This window comes from Miniopterus schreibersii (assembly GCF_964146895.1).
Source record: "Miniopterus schreibersii genome assembly, chromosome: 11".
NCBI lineage: Eukaryota > Metazoa > Chordata > Mammalia > Chiroptera > Miniopteridae > Miniopterus > Miniopterus schreibersii.
The window spans coordinates 22,278,410-22,294,748 of NC_138111.1; the positions used below are offsets into that span (position 1 = coordinate 22,278,410).

A 16,339-nucleotide genomic window follows, 5' to 3' on the forward strand; every position below is an offset into this window, starting at 1 on the left:
CATTCTTTCCAGTTTCTCTTTGTGGACTCTAGAGCTCAGTCATTCATTGGCTGCGTGACTTAGGGGAACCCCTTAATCCTCTGTGCCTTGGTTTCCTCACCAGTAAAATGAAGCCTGGAGTAGGAGCTAGTACCCGGTCTCCAGAGAGCCCGTGTGGCTTTAACATTCTATGCATACAATGAGTATGTGAGATGGTTACAAGGATTGGCTGCTTATGAGCCAATCAGAGGTACTGGATAAACACCTCCCCACCAGGCCAAGGTGGGAAGGGCAGGGCAAAAGTTGAAAAAAACAACTTTGGTGAGAAGTCTATAAAAGCCCAGTGTTCCCCAAGATTCGTCCTATTTGGCAGCTGCTGCCTCACTCACAGCTTCTGATCTCTAAGAGGACACTCCCCTCCTAAATTGTAAGTGAAAGAGCTTCTTTTGTCTACTTGGACTGCACCAGGGACTCAGGGGTTAATGAAAGCTTATCGAGGAGAGGAGAGAGTTTGTTTGCTTTTCTTTTCAGGAAAAATAGGATGGTGGCTGAAAACTTGATGATCTACTGAAATGTTTGTTTTTCCTCATACCTGTCCTGGCAGCAAACTGCTCAAGATTGCTGCTGTTACCCTGTTACCTGTCTGAGGGCTCCTTTGAGTCTTGGCGTGGGAAAAACAACCTAAATGTGCTCATTTGGTTAGGTTTTACTCTGTTTTTAAGATTCCTGCTCATTTCTATTCTTTCCATAACCTAGTTTATTTTGATAATTTATTTACATATCTATCACCTTCTGTCACTTCCTTCATTCTCTCCCCACACCAACCAGTGTTAACACTGAAGTTTCTTTGTCACAGAAATGGACTCTGATGTGTTGCCCTTGGCCTTTACCTACTGCTCAGATGAGAAAATGGAGCAGGCTTGGAAATGTCACAGAGTTGTCATTTGATTATAAATTCTCAAACCTTCCACTTGTTTGATGCTTTCTAGAACATTTCCTACTGGCACCAAACACCCTGAAGATGCTACAGCTTAAGATACTTGGAATCAAAAGCTGCTGATGTATTTTGGTGCACTTGTTCCACTCTCTGTAAAACAGGCATGTTGTGAAGATATGTTGCCTTTTAAAATAAACTGGAGCCTGGCTGGGTGTGGCTCAGCTATTGAGCGTTGACCTCGGATCCAGGCGATCGGGTTCGATTCCCGGTCAGGGCACATGCCCGGGTTTCAGGCTGCAGCCGGTCAATGACTCTCTCATCATTGATGTTTCTATCTCTCTCTCTCCCTCTCCTGTCCTCTCTCTGAAATCAATAAAGATATATTAAAAATAATAATAATAAAATAAAATAAACTCGACTCTATAAATAGTGACCCAGAGCTCCATTAGCCAGTTGGGACCAAGCAGGGGCTCAAGCTCTGCTGCCATCATTGCTTTGGCCAAGGTGTATCTGGGAAGACCCAGGCCCAGGCTGGACCTGAGGTGCTGGGCCAGCGAATGGAGTGTAGTTGCTAGGAGTTCCTTTGACTTACTTGCCAGTTTAGAGGAAAGAGCAACACTCTTTCTGGGCTGCTGCATGTGTGTTTAGAGGCACCAGGGATCAGGCTGGCCCAGAGCATCTCACGGCACTTGTCACAGTGGTGTTGGGGTGGGTAATGAGGCTGTGAGCATCTTCAGACAGCCAAGCACAGCTGCTCACAGTGCTTGGCCCTCATAGGCATTCAATGAATAAGCCCATCCTGTCTGTCTTCTTGAAAATCCATCTGCCTTGCACATGGAGAAGCAAATGAACTCTCTACTGCCTTATAGTTCCCCAGAAGTTGAATATTCATATTTTACAACTTATTGTCTTTCCATAGAACGTCTTCTAGGAAGACAGAAAGAACCACACTGTAGGGTTCCATCGTTATCTTGTTGAAAAAGGATTGGAAATAGTATTCCAAGTCATACACCAATAGGTTGTGATTTTTAATCCTAGATCATCAGACATATTCTTCCTGGGCCTCCGTTTCCTCATTTCTAAAGTAGGCAGGGTTGATACAGATCGCCCTGAGGTCACTCATAGCTCTGTTTTTCTGTGGTTATCTTCTACACATATATGTGCATACTTATAATCTTCTCTCAGGTTTGTATATATATTACCTGTTAATATATTATGTATAATAAATTAATATATAAACCTGTTTACTAAGAAATCAAACATTATAAAAAAATTTAAACAGTGAAATGTGAGAGTCACTCCACTCCATCTCATGCCCCAGAGGTAACCCCAGGGTGGTTAATTCTCTGCTTATGTAGACATATGTGTGTATACTACTTTTTTAATTTAAAAAGAATGATATTATAAATTACCTACTTCTCTGAAACTTGATAATATAATGGGAACAGCTTCCAATCACACTTTAAAAAAAAAAAGTTGACTTGAGACCTCAGTGAGTAGAGGCTCAGGGGCATGGAAATCATGCTCTATCATTCCCCACTCCCACTGGCCTGTCTCCCGGGGGTGAACATTGGCCTGTGACCCTGTTTTATGATTAACAGATGGGTAACATTTGTGCTGATGTGGTACAGACCTTTAGTCTTTCTGTAGAAGTTTAACTTTGCATAAACAGATTTGGTTTGATTCGACCTTTCCTCTCTTTGTTTTTCTGGTTGAGTCAGCACACTCAGCCTGAAGAAAATAGCTTGGTGATTGATAGAAACATAGAAGTCCCTTAGGTAATTATGTTTTAAAAAGTTAAAAAAGAAATAATAATACCTTACATTTTCATAATGCTTTAGAAAGCATCTTCATGTTTATCACGCAATTCGACAAATTTATTTTGAGCGAACGCCTTGAGTGCTCCCGGGTCACATTTGATCCATTTGGCAATGAGACAACAAGAGAAGATATTACTCCCGTTTAATCCACAATAAACTAAGACTCAGAAATTACTGACTTGCTCATGTCCCAGCCAGGGAGAGGCAGAACTGGTCCTTGAACCCAGGCCTATTTGACCTACCAGCAGCAAATCTCTGTGTGTGTGTGTCAGATGCTTATGAACTGGCAATGTCAGTGGTGTGGGGATAGTGATCCACAGCCCAAGGATTTGGTGTACTCCGGGGGTGTCATCACCAAGTATTCTGGGGGTATCCTCAAGGACATCAGAGTCATCCACGGCTGATTCCTTTCACCAAACTCACTCTCTCCTTGAAAGAGGGGAGTACTGCCCCTTATCCCAACTTTGCGCCTTACCAGCTATTTGTCATTGGACAAATAATTAAACTCTCTTATATTCTTTCCTTATCTGTTATATTGGAGGGGGGCAATTCCAGCTGCCTTCTGGGATTATTGTGAGGAACAAATTATATAGTTCATGCAAAGCAAGTAGCAGAATGCTTGGCAGTAAATGATAATTTGCTATTATTATTGGGCTATTTTTTCCTTTTGTTTCATTAAGAAAACATCTTTACTATTTGGTAGATGTCAACTTCTCTGTGCAAATACTTAAACTGAGAGAGAAAACTTGCTCTTTGGCCTGAATGACCCCAACTTCAGGTTGGCTTTTATCTGCGTGAAGATCTGGAGGCCAGGTCCAAAGCTAATAATCCCTGACTACAATACTAGAACTAGCATGTAAACAGAGACAACATCAGGATGCTGGGATGTGAGGAGTCTTGGAAGATCATCTGCTCTAGAAACTGTTGCCCACTAGCCTGTTCTGGTACCCCAGGGGCGGCACCATGATTTCATTCTTTTCAGTTAAGACAAGATCCCCTGTTGAAGAAAGAGTGGCAACATTGGGAGTGGCATCAGTTATACCTTCTCATGAATTAGCTTAGTAGCCATCAACTTCTTACATCAAGGTTTTGAGAGCCTGCCTTCAGAGGTTGCAGAAAATGTGAAGAAATCAATTTGCCATGAGAGACAGGATGCGGTAGGAAGCTCTGCCTCATCCTGGCTAGGACCTTGGGCAAGTCAGTAAACTTCTTTGAGTCTTAGCTTGCTCAGTAATTAATGAAGATAATACCTGGGCTGATTCTTCATTACTGAGTGGATCAAATGAGAACTGAGGTGCCTCTGAGCTTCCAGGAAGTAGGATGCAGGTGCTGGGCATCTACCCTATGTATGCGTGGATGGGGGGAGAGGGGGCCATAGGACTGGATAGGAAACCACTCAACATACTATCACTATGATTTGTCCTTTTTGATAGCTCACCCTATGCAAAATCACTTTCTAACATATAAGAGCCCTGTGAACTTGCATTTTCAAGACTAGCCCAAAGTGGCAGCTGAATGGGATTTATCAGATCTACTTGTCAGATTTGAGTGGCAATGATTCCCTACAGAGAACCACTGCCGAGGAGGTCTCTTGGGTAGGGGGTCTTTGAGCCATGGTCTCCCCTCACTAAAGCAGTGAAGCTGAGAACTACTGGAACGGGATCACCATGGGACTTCAGCACCCTCTGGGCTGGTGGGAACCTCCAGCCCAGAGGCACATAGGAAGAATCCTCCCCACTGGCCTCAAGTGGTCTTACAGGTGTTTGAATATAGGAAAAAAGAAGCTTGCACTCTACCCTTTAAGTCCTAAAGCTGAAGGAAGGTTAACTTCAAGGCCAAGTGGTGGTTTCTCCTCTCAAACATGTTGCCTGGAGAATAGTCTGGTGGGCTCTAGGCTAACAGAGCGAAATGGAGAATGGCCATGCCCGCCAAAAGCCTCACTGGCCTGGCCTCAAGCCATCCAGGGTACCGGATGGAGCCAGAAATCCGGAGTAGAGAGATGGTCAATTGCTGCAATGCCATCTACTTGTCAGATTTGAGTGGGTCATTAACCAACTGGTTCAGTCTCAGGATCAGTGATCCCATAGGTCTCTTGGAAGGCATTCAATTTAGGATCACCATGAGCACTTAGCATCCCACCTTCATCCGTTATGGTTAATTTCACCTACTTAGGTTAAGGGGGGAAAACACCCCCCAGAGCTCATTTGTTTATACACCTGTGGAAATGGGCCAGAAATGTCAGAGGGGCCTGCAGGGCTTGTCTGCACACCCCAGCTGCTTGGTCATGACACCATCTGAGCCACCCTCAGCTCTGTTCAGGACTCTCATGTACTCTTTTCCAGACCTGTCACCATGGCCCACCGATTTCCAGCCCTCACCGCAGACCAGAAGAAGGAGCTCTCAGAAATTGCCCAGCGCATTGTTGCCAATGGGAAGGGGATCCTGGCTGCCGATGAGTCCGTAGGTGAGTGCGAGGAACCTCCTACAACAAGCATGCTCTTGTTTCTACACTTAGCAAAGGCAACTTGATCGCCGCATTCCCTTTCCTCTTGGAGGCGTAAAAACTCATGCACGTGGGACTTAGTAAGCAGGGGCCTTCTGGGGCCTGTCATTCCAGTAGGAGATTTCCGAAAGCCCAGGACAGAGGCTCAGCCTTCCATGTTAAGGCCCCTTGCCAGGGGTCATTAGAATCCAGGCTATGGGGAGACCAGGGACTCAGTCCCCAGAACGGGGTCAGTACACAGCGCCCTGCTGCTAAGGAGGAGCCAGTTTAAAGTCAGCCAAGGAAGGGCAGGGAGGGCAGGGAAGTGTCGGCGTCTGGCGCAGGAAGGGCTTGTGTCTGAGTAAGCCCAAGGTGGTGCAAGGGCGAGCTGCGGCAGGCCCACGGGCCACCGTAAAGCCACAGAAGCCAGAGAAGCCAAGGGTCAGACTGAGGGCTGAACCAGGGAGGGCCGGGGGAGCCTGGGGCCTTACCCACCCGCCTGCACCCAAGGGTGGCTTCCGCCCTGACTCCACACGCCCAGCCCAGCCCAACTCTTCCTGCCCAGCATCCTGACAGCGCCCAAGGGCGTTCCTGGGTGGGGTGGGGGGACAAAAAAAAAAAAAAAAAAAAGAGGCAGGAGTGCTGAAGCTCTGCACAGAGAGTCCTGCTGCCCTCCCCGAGGGTCACTGCGGGTGGCAGGAGGGCGCGGCCCGCCCCTCACCGCCCCTGCCCGCAGGCACCATGGGCAACCGCCTGCAGAGGATCAACGTGGAGAACACGGAGGAGAACCGGCGGCAGTTCCGCGAGATCCTCTTCACCGTGGACGGCTCCGTGAGCCAGAGCATCGGCGGCGTGATCCTGTTCCACGAGACCCTCTACCAGAAGGACAGCCAGGGGAAACTGTTCCGGGACCTCCTGAAGGAGAAGGGCATCGTGGTGGGCATCAAGGTGCGTGCCCGCGGCCCGCCAGGCGCACAGAGCGGGGCTGGGGTGGGCGCTGAGCCCAGGCTGCCCACCTCGGGGCTCCTGACCTTAGCCTTGGCTCTGCTGAGAGCAGAGGCTGGGCCCTAGTCGCTCTGGCCCTGTAAGAACACAGTGCCTGGTGTGTGCAGGGTGCTCAACAATACCTCTTGAATGAACAAAGGAATAATTTAAGGGACGCTGCCCTTCTGAGGCACCTCTGCATGCCAGGAACTATCAGATTACTTCGTACTTCCCAAGCTCCAGCCTTGTGCTTTCCATCCCCTTAGGGTTCACCTTGACCCTCTCGCATGGTCCCTTCCAGGCAGCTTCCCTTCTGCTGTGGACTGAGTTGTGTCCCTCCAGAAGACTAATACCCCTTTCTGGTTCAGCTCCTTGGTGTGTGAAAGATGGGAACCATTAGCCAGCACCAGGGGCTCTGCTCGTGTTTTACTGGGACACCCGACACCTGCTAATTACTTGTTAATTATTTAATTCACAGTTGGACCAAGGAACTGCTCCCCTTGCAGGAACAAACAAAGAAACCACCATTCAAGGTAAGGATACTGCCCACTGATATGAATCATGCCCACATATGCTAGAAATGAGTAAGGGGAAAGAAAATATCTATATCACACGGGTTTTAGAGCCACATTCACCTGACTTTCAATCCCAGCTCCTCTAGTCAATAACTGTGTGACCTCAGGCTAGTCACTTAAGTGTTCTGAGTCCATTTTAGGGATAACGATATCTGCTTTGCGGAATAGTTTTGGGGATTACATTAGACAACATATATGTACCACAGTGCATTACACAGAGAAGATACTCTGTGCCTGGAAATATTATTTTTAGGGAAAATTACAACAGCTGTAGAGAGGAAAGGCCCCAGGCTTTGGGATCAGACGCACCTGGGTTTGAAACATGGTTCCATCACTTACGACTTAGACAGTTTTGCTAGGTGCTTCACTGCCCACATAGACAAGTATAAACCACAACACTGAGTTAGCTAAGCAGGATTTGAATCCCAGCTCTGTCACTCTTAAAGCCACTCAACCTCTCAGAGCCTCGGTATCCACATCTGTAGAATGAGGATAATATTAACTATTAGGGTTGTTATGATAACTAAATGAGAAAAGGTGTGCAAAATGCCTAGACTCATGCCTGGAACATAGCAAGTACCAAACAAATATTGGTTCCCTCTATTCTTAGGGTGTATCCACTATGCGCATCAAAACCATATTTATTAAATCCAGGTCTTTGGGCTCAATATTGAGACCCATGTTTATTTGCCTAGTTGTTTTTGGTTCTCAAGCTTGAGTGACTGAAATCTAAGTCAAGGGAGACCTCCTTCGCTTTATCTGTGGCCCCATGGATCAGGGACAGGGGTGCAAAGAAGCCATTCTCTCTTTTGTGACTTGCAGGGCTTGATGGCCTTTCTCAGCGCTGTGCTCAGTATAAGAAGGACGGTGTTGACTTTGGGAAGTGGCGTGCTGTGCTGAGGATTGATAACCAGTGTCCATCTGCCCTTGCTATCCAGGAAAATGCCAACGCTCTGGCTCGCTATGCCAGCATCTGTCAGCAGGTGCTCAGCCTTCCCCTTGGGCTAAAAAACAGTAGGCAAGAGCTATCTTTAGAGCCTGCCTTTCTAATTTTACTATACTCACACATGAGCCCTTTCCTCTTCTCGCCAGTGTATCCAGGTGGCATTTTTCATTCCTGCTATAGCCAGTGTGGTAGGGAAGGGTCTGGTTGCTCAAGCCAGTTAGGAGCCCGAAGGCCAGTGCCATCAACAGCTGTCCTTCTGCCAAAGGGCCATATGCTGAGTCTTAAAGTGGTCAGGCTTTTGAAACCAGGGCACTTGCTCGTCTGGGTTCCACTATGTGGAAGACAGGATCCTCTGAGATCCCCAGCTCAAGGGTGATGGCTCTGACCCAATCCACATAATTTCATGGAGGATGGTGACATGATGCTAAAGTTTCCAACACATGCTGACATGTCTCTGGGATCCAATCTAGTTTGATTTGCTTGTGTGGGTGTTGTTTTAAGGCAACCTGAGTTGTGGGCACCTGGAAATTCCCAATCAGAATTGTAAACACTTCTTGAGTTCATTATTTAACCCACGCAAGAGGCATCTTTCTTAGTGACTTAAGTTCGACAGCTAGTTTCTGAGGTGGTGAAAGTAGTTTCTAGAATAAGATTTAGAAATTAAGAGTTTGCATTTATTTTACCCCATTCCCAGAAAAACTTACTTTATTCTTCTTTCTTTCTCTCTTTTTCACCTCACTGTTCTTGTTTTGCTCACTAGATATCCTATTAAATTTCTTTGCATTGCCTTTAAGTCACTTAGGTGGTGTTTCTCCATAAAGGCTTCATTTTCTACCAATCATGACTGTTGAATAAGCTATTAAGGAAAGGATGCCAGTGAGCAGAGCTTCACTCTCTCCTCTCTTTTTCCCCATTTAGAACGGGCTGGTACCCATTGTTGAACCAGAGGTAATTCCTGATGGAGACCATGATATGGAGCACTGCCAGTATGTTACTGAGAAAGTAAGTCTTGAATATAAAGTCCCAATTCTAGTTGAAAAGCCTTGCTTTTAAGCAACAGCAGTTACTTAACATATATCAGCTGTTATATGTGAAATAGTCTTCAGTTGGCATTGTTACGTAGCATTGAGAAGGTAAGGAGGTGCTAGCAGATCTACTTTTTGGCTCCTTATGGAGAAAGCACAGGACTTGCAGTACCAAGATTAGGGTTTGGGAATCCATGCCCCCAGCTGTGGGACCTTGGATAAGTCATATTATCTTTTTGGACCTCAGTTCCATTATGTGTAAACTAAGAAATTTTAAAATAAGATGAGGCTCACAGGAAAACATGTAATTAGAAAGTAATTTGTTTACTTGTGACTTTCTAAATTAGCCACAGTATATCTGTGAGAGAGTAAGAGTGTCATCATGTAACCCGGACCTCAGTTTCTTCAGACAAAATTAGGTGGATTAAAATGAGATCTGAAAGCACTTCCGTGTCTAAAATGTATGTTTTTTTATGATCACTTAGCATCTATGAGGAAGAGGAATTGAGGCCCATTTAGATGTCCCCAACTAACTAAATCAAGGCTGTCTCAACTGACCAAAGGGAGTGATGGGGAGGAAGGAGGGAAGGGAAGCAGAGCCGCGCCAACAGTCCACGCAGTGGGCAGCTGGCGTAGGGGTGGCAGGCCAGGCCAGGCCAGCATGCTACGGTTTGCCGCGCACTGCCCCATGGGGCCTGGGGGGGAAGCTCTGACCAAGCCACGCATGAGAATTCCTTCATCCTGCCTCCCTGCCGAGTAAACGTGCCAAGATCAGGTGACTCTAAGGCTGGCCCTGGGTTTCATCGTTTGGACCTCTTGTCCTTCAGGTCCTGGCTGCTGTCTACAAGGCCCTGAATGACCATCATGTGTACCTGGAGGGCACCCTGCTGAAGCCCAACATGGTGACTGCTGGACACGCCTGCACCAAGAAGTATACTCCAGAGCAAGTGGCCATGGCCACGGTCACAGCTCTCCACCGCACCGTCCCCGCTGCTGTGCCTGGTAAGGCTTTCCTTCTCGAACTTGGGGGTCTTGGCCCTCGGCCTTTGAAGGAGCTCCACAGGCATCTGTGTTCGCCCAGGAGCCTTCCATCCAAGAAGCAGGCCTCTGCTCTCTCAGGCAGCAGCGCTCCCCTCACACTCCACCATGCCACCTATCTGAGTCTGTCCAAATGCACACAGTGCAGCGATTTCCTCAACATTTCACCTCCCTCCCCTCTTATGAAAGCCCTTATGTCCTTAGCCCAGCGAGCCTCAGCAAAGGGAAGCTAATATCCCTGACCCAGGCCCATGCACACCAAGCAGAGGAAAGGCCGGGACACCGCACGTCTTCTAGGCCCGCTGCTTGCTCTCTCCAGCAGGCCCACGTGCTGGGACTAGTCGAGTGGAACGGCTTCTCTCTCTCTAGGCATCTGCTTTTTGTCTGGCGGCATGAGTGAAGAAGATGCTACCCTCAACCTCAACGCTATCAACCTTTGCCCTCTCCCCAAGCCCTGGAAACTGAGTTTCTCTTACGGACGGGCCCTGCAGGCCAGCGCACTGGCTGCCTGGGGCGGCAAGGCCGCAAACAAGAAGGCGACCCAGGAGGCTTTCATGAAGCGGGCCGTGGTAAGATGCTGCTACCCCTTATCTGCCTGATCAAGTGGGCACTTGGGGCCTGGCTTTCTCATGCAGAAAAGTTTTGCTTTCTTTGGGCCACGAAGGTATCTCCAGGTAGAGTCCACTATCTGGGTATTTGAAAGTGTGGCTTCGGAGCTCAGCAGGGAGGTTAGGGCTAGAGAGAGTTTTGAGTCATCCGCACTGGGCAGGTAGCTGATGACAGGGATTGAAGGACAATTTCCACAGAGACACTTGAGAGGGAAGATAAGAGGGACAAGGACTGGACTGGGGACACTTTTCATTTGGGGAAGATGAAGAGAAGCCACCCAAGCGAGCAGCAGGAATGTGATAGGAGGAAGCCAGGACTCTGGGGACAGGGAGAAACCCATTTCAAGGGGTTGGTGACCACACACTGCCAAGGGGTTCAGAATAAAGGCTCAGAAAAGGGAGAGGTGGGTATCTAGGTGCATATCAGTGACCCCAACTAAGGTGCACATTCAAGAAATGTGTCCAGAAAAGCCCTAGAAAGGCGACCAGGAGACAAGACAGGATCTGATTCAACTAGTAACCATTCCTTTTGGAACACTTATTCTGAGCCAAGGACTGGGGTGAACACAGCAAACACAGCCACTGCCTGCAGGGAGCTTAGAGTTTAAAGCCAAATAAGAGAGAGCTTGTCATATGTAAATGTAAAGCACACTATCAAGATGGTGAAAAACACCTCACAGAATGCATGAACGTATTTGTAAATCCTATAGGTGATAAGGTTTTATTATTCATCTCGGTAACAAAAACAAAAACAAAAACAGCCTAGTTTAAAAAATGGGCAAAGGACTTGAATAGACATTTCTCCGTCGATGAAGCACAAATGGCAATGAACACATAAGATTCTCAGCATCGCTGATCACCAGGGAAATGCAAATCAAACCCACGAGGTGACAGCTATCATTTCTACCCATTAGAAAGGAAAAAAAAAGCCAGAGGAGAGAGTAAAGATGAGGAGAGCGGAGATCATTGAGAGGACAAGGACCTGGGGGAAAGAGAATGACATGAAACTAAATATTACTACAGGTGGCAGAGCTGGTCTTAGAAAGGGGGAGAGACAGCAAAGAAGAAAGAGAATGGGTTGAAATCAGGTCTGTTGAGGTAAAGTAATGTAGCGGTTGATTGCTGACTACAGTTGAGGGCACCTGTTGTAACAGGAGAAGCTTGGAATAGCTGTTGAAGAATATTATTATAGGGTTCATAATCTTGAACTCAACTTTAATTGAAATTTACATTGGGAATCAACTGATACTGTGATAACAGCTACATACCTGTTCTTGTCAGCTCGGAAACAGACCAGATGTGGTGGCCACGCATCAGGCAAGGGGCAGCTGAAACGAGAGGGAGTTTGTGGTACATTAGCTTAGGTCCTGAATTTTCCTGACAGCTCTCTTAAGCATGCAGGAAGATTCAGGTCAACCGAAATGGAAACAGCAGGAGAGAAGAGTAAGAGTTCATCAAGGGGGCAGAAGAGTGTGGAATTTGAGGGATCGCCTTATTTAGCTTTCCCATCACAGAGGCTGGGCAAGAAATGAAGAGCAACAGAGGTTTGGTGATGAAGCACTAAAGGAAAGGGAGGCCCCAGAGAAGTTTAAAAAGTCATCCTAGGTGCATACGAGAGGTGTGAGATTTTAGAGGTAGAGCTTTACCTTGTGATGAGGGAGAGCTGGGTATGGCTGTGCCGGTGAGTGGCTCATGAGGTGAGGAAACGTAGCTAATACAATGGAGGGGCTGTGAAAGTTAAGGGCCAGAAGGGCCAATCACCCCAAAGAAGGGAAGCTGAGTTTATCGGCTGAGATGTGGCTCTCAAACTGGAGTGTGCATCTGAATCACCTGGTGGGCTTGTTAAAACGCAGATTGCTGGGCCCCAGCCACCAAGTTTCTCCGATTCAGGTGGTCTGGGGTCAAGCTAGAGAATTTCCATTTCTAACACGTGCTTAGGTTCATGCAACACACTTTGAAAATCACTCTAGATGAAGAAATAAGTCCTGGAGAGAGCAAACTATAGGAACAGTACCTGGAAGAGTGACATTTGAATGTTATTGTAGGGTTCATAATCTTGAACTCAACTTTAATTGGAATTTACACAGGGAATCAACTGATAGTGATAACAACTACATACCTGTTCTTGTGGTCAAATATAAGTAAAAAAATGGGAAATTAAAAAAACAATTTTATTTTATTTTTATTTATTTGTTTTTGCTATAATGTGCCTTCAGCTACACCTTGCCTGATGCTTGGCCATAATATCTGGTCAACTTCTTAGCAGACAACAACAGCTATTCCAAAATTCCCCACTCTTAAGACTGGAAACTGCATTCTTTTATCCCTACTAATGAAAAGTTTCTCAACTTTAATTTCTAGTACTGTTTTTGCACTATTGTTGGTACTAAAAAGAAACTTTCCCACTAACCGACACAAACCTCAGTTTTGCCAAAGAAATGCTCAGAAAATTGGTATAAAGGAGACAGGTTACAAAACGAGGGAAATGGTATCAGCCGCAGTATTCCGGCAAAATCAATGTAAGGGGGAAAATATCCAAATGAAGGTGTCGCTGGTTTCTGATGAAAGGCACATGGTGTGTTTGCTCTAACTCGGTCCCCTGTCGCCCTTGGCTTTCAGGCTAACTGCCAGGCAGCGAAAGGCAAGTATACTCCCGTGGGCTCTTCTGGTGCTGCGTCCACCCAGTCGCTCTTCACAGCCAACTACACCTACTAGAACCTGAGAAGGTCGGCTGCCTCCAGCTCTTCTAGGTGTCCTGGGAGGAGGGCTGAATGTGAACAGCAACCTTTCCACTGACCCTGGAAACTAGACCAAATTAGATTGAACCTGACAAAATTTCACACAATGGTTTCCTTGCCACACTTCCAGCTGCCATGCCCCAGAGTCTCCACCTAAGAAAAAAATAGACTTTAAAACAAAATCAGCTCTCCATCCAAATAACGACCACGTGAATGAAATCTCTCAGGAGCTGAGGGCAGAAAAGTGCGTCTTAAAACTGTCTTAGGATTGGTAGGTGATGAACGAGATAGCTGCAACTATAAGAGAAATAAAATACACTGTCAACCTTCTGTTGGTATTGGGTTTTACTTTTTGCTCTTGTTTTCAAAGAACTTGGTATATTTCATTACTTTTTACTCTACTAGGCGTGACTGACATTATGGTCAGGGAACTCAACTTTGGCTACTCATTGGAATCACCCGGAAAAACTTAAAAAACCCAGATGCTCAGGCCACACTCCGTGAGCTCAATTAAATCAGAAACTCCTGATGTCAGATCCTCTAAATATCAGGGTCCCTTAAAGCTCCCTTGATGAATCCAACGTGCAGCCAGGTTTGAGAATGACCAACCTAGATTTCAAGTATGAGGCTCTCCAAAAAGGAAAGCCATTTGTAATCTGAAGCAAGCTAACGTGTGAAATGATTCTGAGAAACATTGGAGTGTAAGGAGAACACCGATGTGACTTGCTGTATTGAGCATTCCTCTTCAGGTGGCCCAGGTTTGATGACACAGGACTACCGCTTCCTCCTCACATCCAAGCACACCACCTACTTTCGCAGTAAATAATAGTCACATAATGATACTTGATTGGCTTTCTATTTTCAGAATTAACCTACAGAAAAAGCATCAAAGACAACAATGGTTACGAAAGAGGATTTAAGCGTTGTAACTTTGGATAACATAAAATAATGATTTTGGTGAAAAAAAGCAATGATTTAACTGACAGAAGGTGGGGCATTCAAAGGGGAGGAGAAGTGGAGGAAGGCAAAGAGAGCACTAATTCACTTGGTAGGGAGTCAGGAATACTAAAAATTGATGGATTAAGAAATAGTGCTTAAGTCTACTAAAGTAATAAAGGAAATGGATATAAATCATTAAAATATTTGTAACCATAGTGAAAATATAGAAGGTAGTAAGCAAAATTCTTTGTCTGGAAGAGTACAAAAATAAATTATATTGCTTAGAATTGATAAATTAAGAAATAAAGGCATGCCTGGCTGGCATGGCTCAGTGGTTGAGCATCGACCTATGATCCAGGAGATCCTGATTTGATTCCTAATCAGGGCACATGCCCAAGTTTCAGGCTCGATCCCCAGCAGGGGGTGTGCAGGAGGCAGCCGATCAATGACTCTTATCATTGATGTTTCTACCTCCCCCTCTCCCTCTCTCTGAAATCAATAAAAAAAAATTTTTTTTAAAGAAATGAAATAGAGGCATAAGCATATTACTCAGAGGAATAAAACCAGAATTAGTCCAAAGGGCCTTCTTCCGATGAGAAAGACCTGGGAATGGGGGTAAGGAAGGAGTTATTATTTATATATGTAATATATATGTTATATATTTATAAGTTACATATAAGAAATTATTTATTATGTGCCTCTAGAACATTTGGCTATTTCCATATACCTGTATTACTCTCTGAAGACACCTGTATCCATATAAGAAATTCGAATCTACCTGAGAGGTCAGTTAGCCCAAGGCTTTCATTTTACAGATGACAAAACCAAGGCTAGAGCAGTTAAATTACTGGATGACGGTCACACATTTCAGGGGGTTAGAGCTGAGAGATTAGCATTCAGGTCTCTTTCTCCTAGAAGGGACACAGCCAGAAAGGGAGGTGAGGGTGGGGCAACAGGCAGTGTTCAATACCTCTGCCACCAGAATTGGTCTTCTACATTTCTTATTGCATCCATTCCATCAACAACTACTTGAGCTCTTACCATGTGCTAAGCTGTCCTAAAAGCTTCTGTTACAACACCTAATGTGACAAAGCTCTTCTGCCAGAAAACTCTTACCTAGAGCTTACTCAGCATCACTGACCCTCTGTGGTAGAGAAACCTCTTAGACTCACTGATGGGTTGAACATGAATTTATAATCAAGGCTGAGTTATTTATATCTTTTGGTCAAGGCCAAATTACATTTCACTGGGGGTGAGGGTTTGTATAATGCATTTTCCCTGGCTACTATCTGATATATTTTCCCTACTAAAGCACTACAGTTGTCTTTGAAATCTCAAGCCAAGTAATTTCCTTCACTCAGGGTAATATGAAGACAAGGGTTATGAAGCTACAGTCTTCTATTTCTATTAACTGTATGGTTGCTGAGTGACTATATTAATGATTTCCCAGCTTTTGGTACTTTGTCAGATTTATTCTAGTGGTTTTTGAACACCCACTAAGAGTAAAACATGATACTAGGCACTGAAAGTAATTAAGAAAACTTTCAGCTGTAGAGTAGCCATGGCATTTGTATGCCAGACGATTAAGCTTAGGTAGCTAAGCAAGAAACACAAATGCCATTGATAGGAGACTGAAGAGTGTGGAGGGGAGTCTATCAGTATAACTGGGTGCAGAAAGGGAGGTGAGGGCATCCAGGTTGGACATCACAAGATGGTAAAAAGGAACAGAACTCTTAGAAAAGGAACTGCCATTGTGTAAGAAAATACTTTGAGAATTCACTGGGAGAAGATATACCTTGAAGACATAAGTATCAAAAGCCAAAGCCAAAGTCACAAAAAATTACTAATTACTGGAAAGAATAAAAAGTTTGTTTTTGCTTTGAAGAGGGAGGGTAAGAGGAGGGGGGAAAAGAGAGAAGAGAAAGGAAGAATGGAGAAAGGGACAGGAAGAGAGAAGGCAAGGAGAAACCAGGGCAATATGGAATTGTGGGGAGGTGACTAAAGGATTTTTAAGCAGGAGAGATATCAAGCAGTCTAAATATATGTGTCTTCTTGGTACGAAGAGCCAAGTTTCACATATGAGTCTACATCATGCTTTACAAAAACAACATGAGACGATTCATAATGAATCATAATGTGAATGTAGAAGCAGCAGAAGCTGACTGTGATGATGAGAATATAAGCCTGTAGAAACTTGTAGAAACCTTGGAGTAGGCTTCAGGCAAAGTAGAAATGGGACTTCAAGTCCATCTGATTTAGCTCCCCTGG

General features: G+C 45.4%; 1 protein-coding gene across 1 annotated transcript; it reads left to right on the plus strand.

Moving 5' to 3' along the window:
• The first annotated feature begins 273 nt into the window (after positions 1–273).
• ALDOB (aldolase, fructose-bisphosphate B) lies at positions 274–13,462 on the plus strand. Its single transcript, XM_081151253.1, has 9 exons — positions 274–406; positions 5,079–5,200; positions 5,955–6,166; positions 6,681–6,735; positions 7,600–7,760; positions 8,642–8,725; positions 9,576–9,750; positions 10,156–10,355; positions 13,014–13,462. Exons 2-9 carry the CDS (start codon positions 5,089–5,091, stop codon positions 13,107–13,109), a joined length of 1,095 nt encoding a protein of 364 aa, XP_081007379.1. The 5' UTR covers positions 274–406; positions 5,079–5,088; the 3' UTR covers positions 13,110–13,462.
• The last annotated feature ends 2,877 nt before the right edge of the window (positions 13,463–16,339 follow it).

Excerpts from the sequence above, each read along its gene's own strand:
- ALDOB (XM_081151253.1), top strand. The coding sequence starts at position 5,089 with ATGGCCCACCGATTTCCAGCCCTCACCGCAGACCAGAAGAAGGAGCTC. Across the intron at positions 5,201-5,954 it reads GGCTGCCGATGAGTCCGTAG|GCACCATGGGCAACCGCCTG; the intron begins GTGAGTGCGAGG and ends CCCTGCCCGCAG. Across the intron at positions 6,736-7,599 it reads CAAAGAAACCACCATTCAAG|GGCTTGATGGCCTTTCTCAG; the intron begins GTAAGGATACTG and ends TGTGACTTGCAG.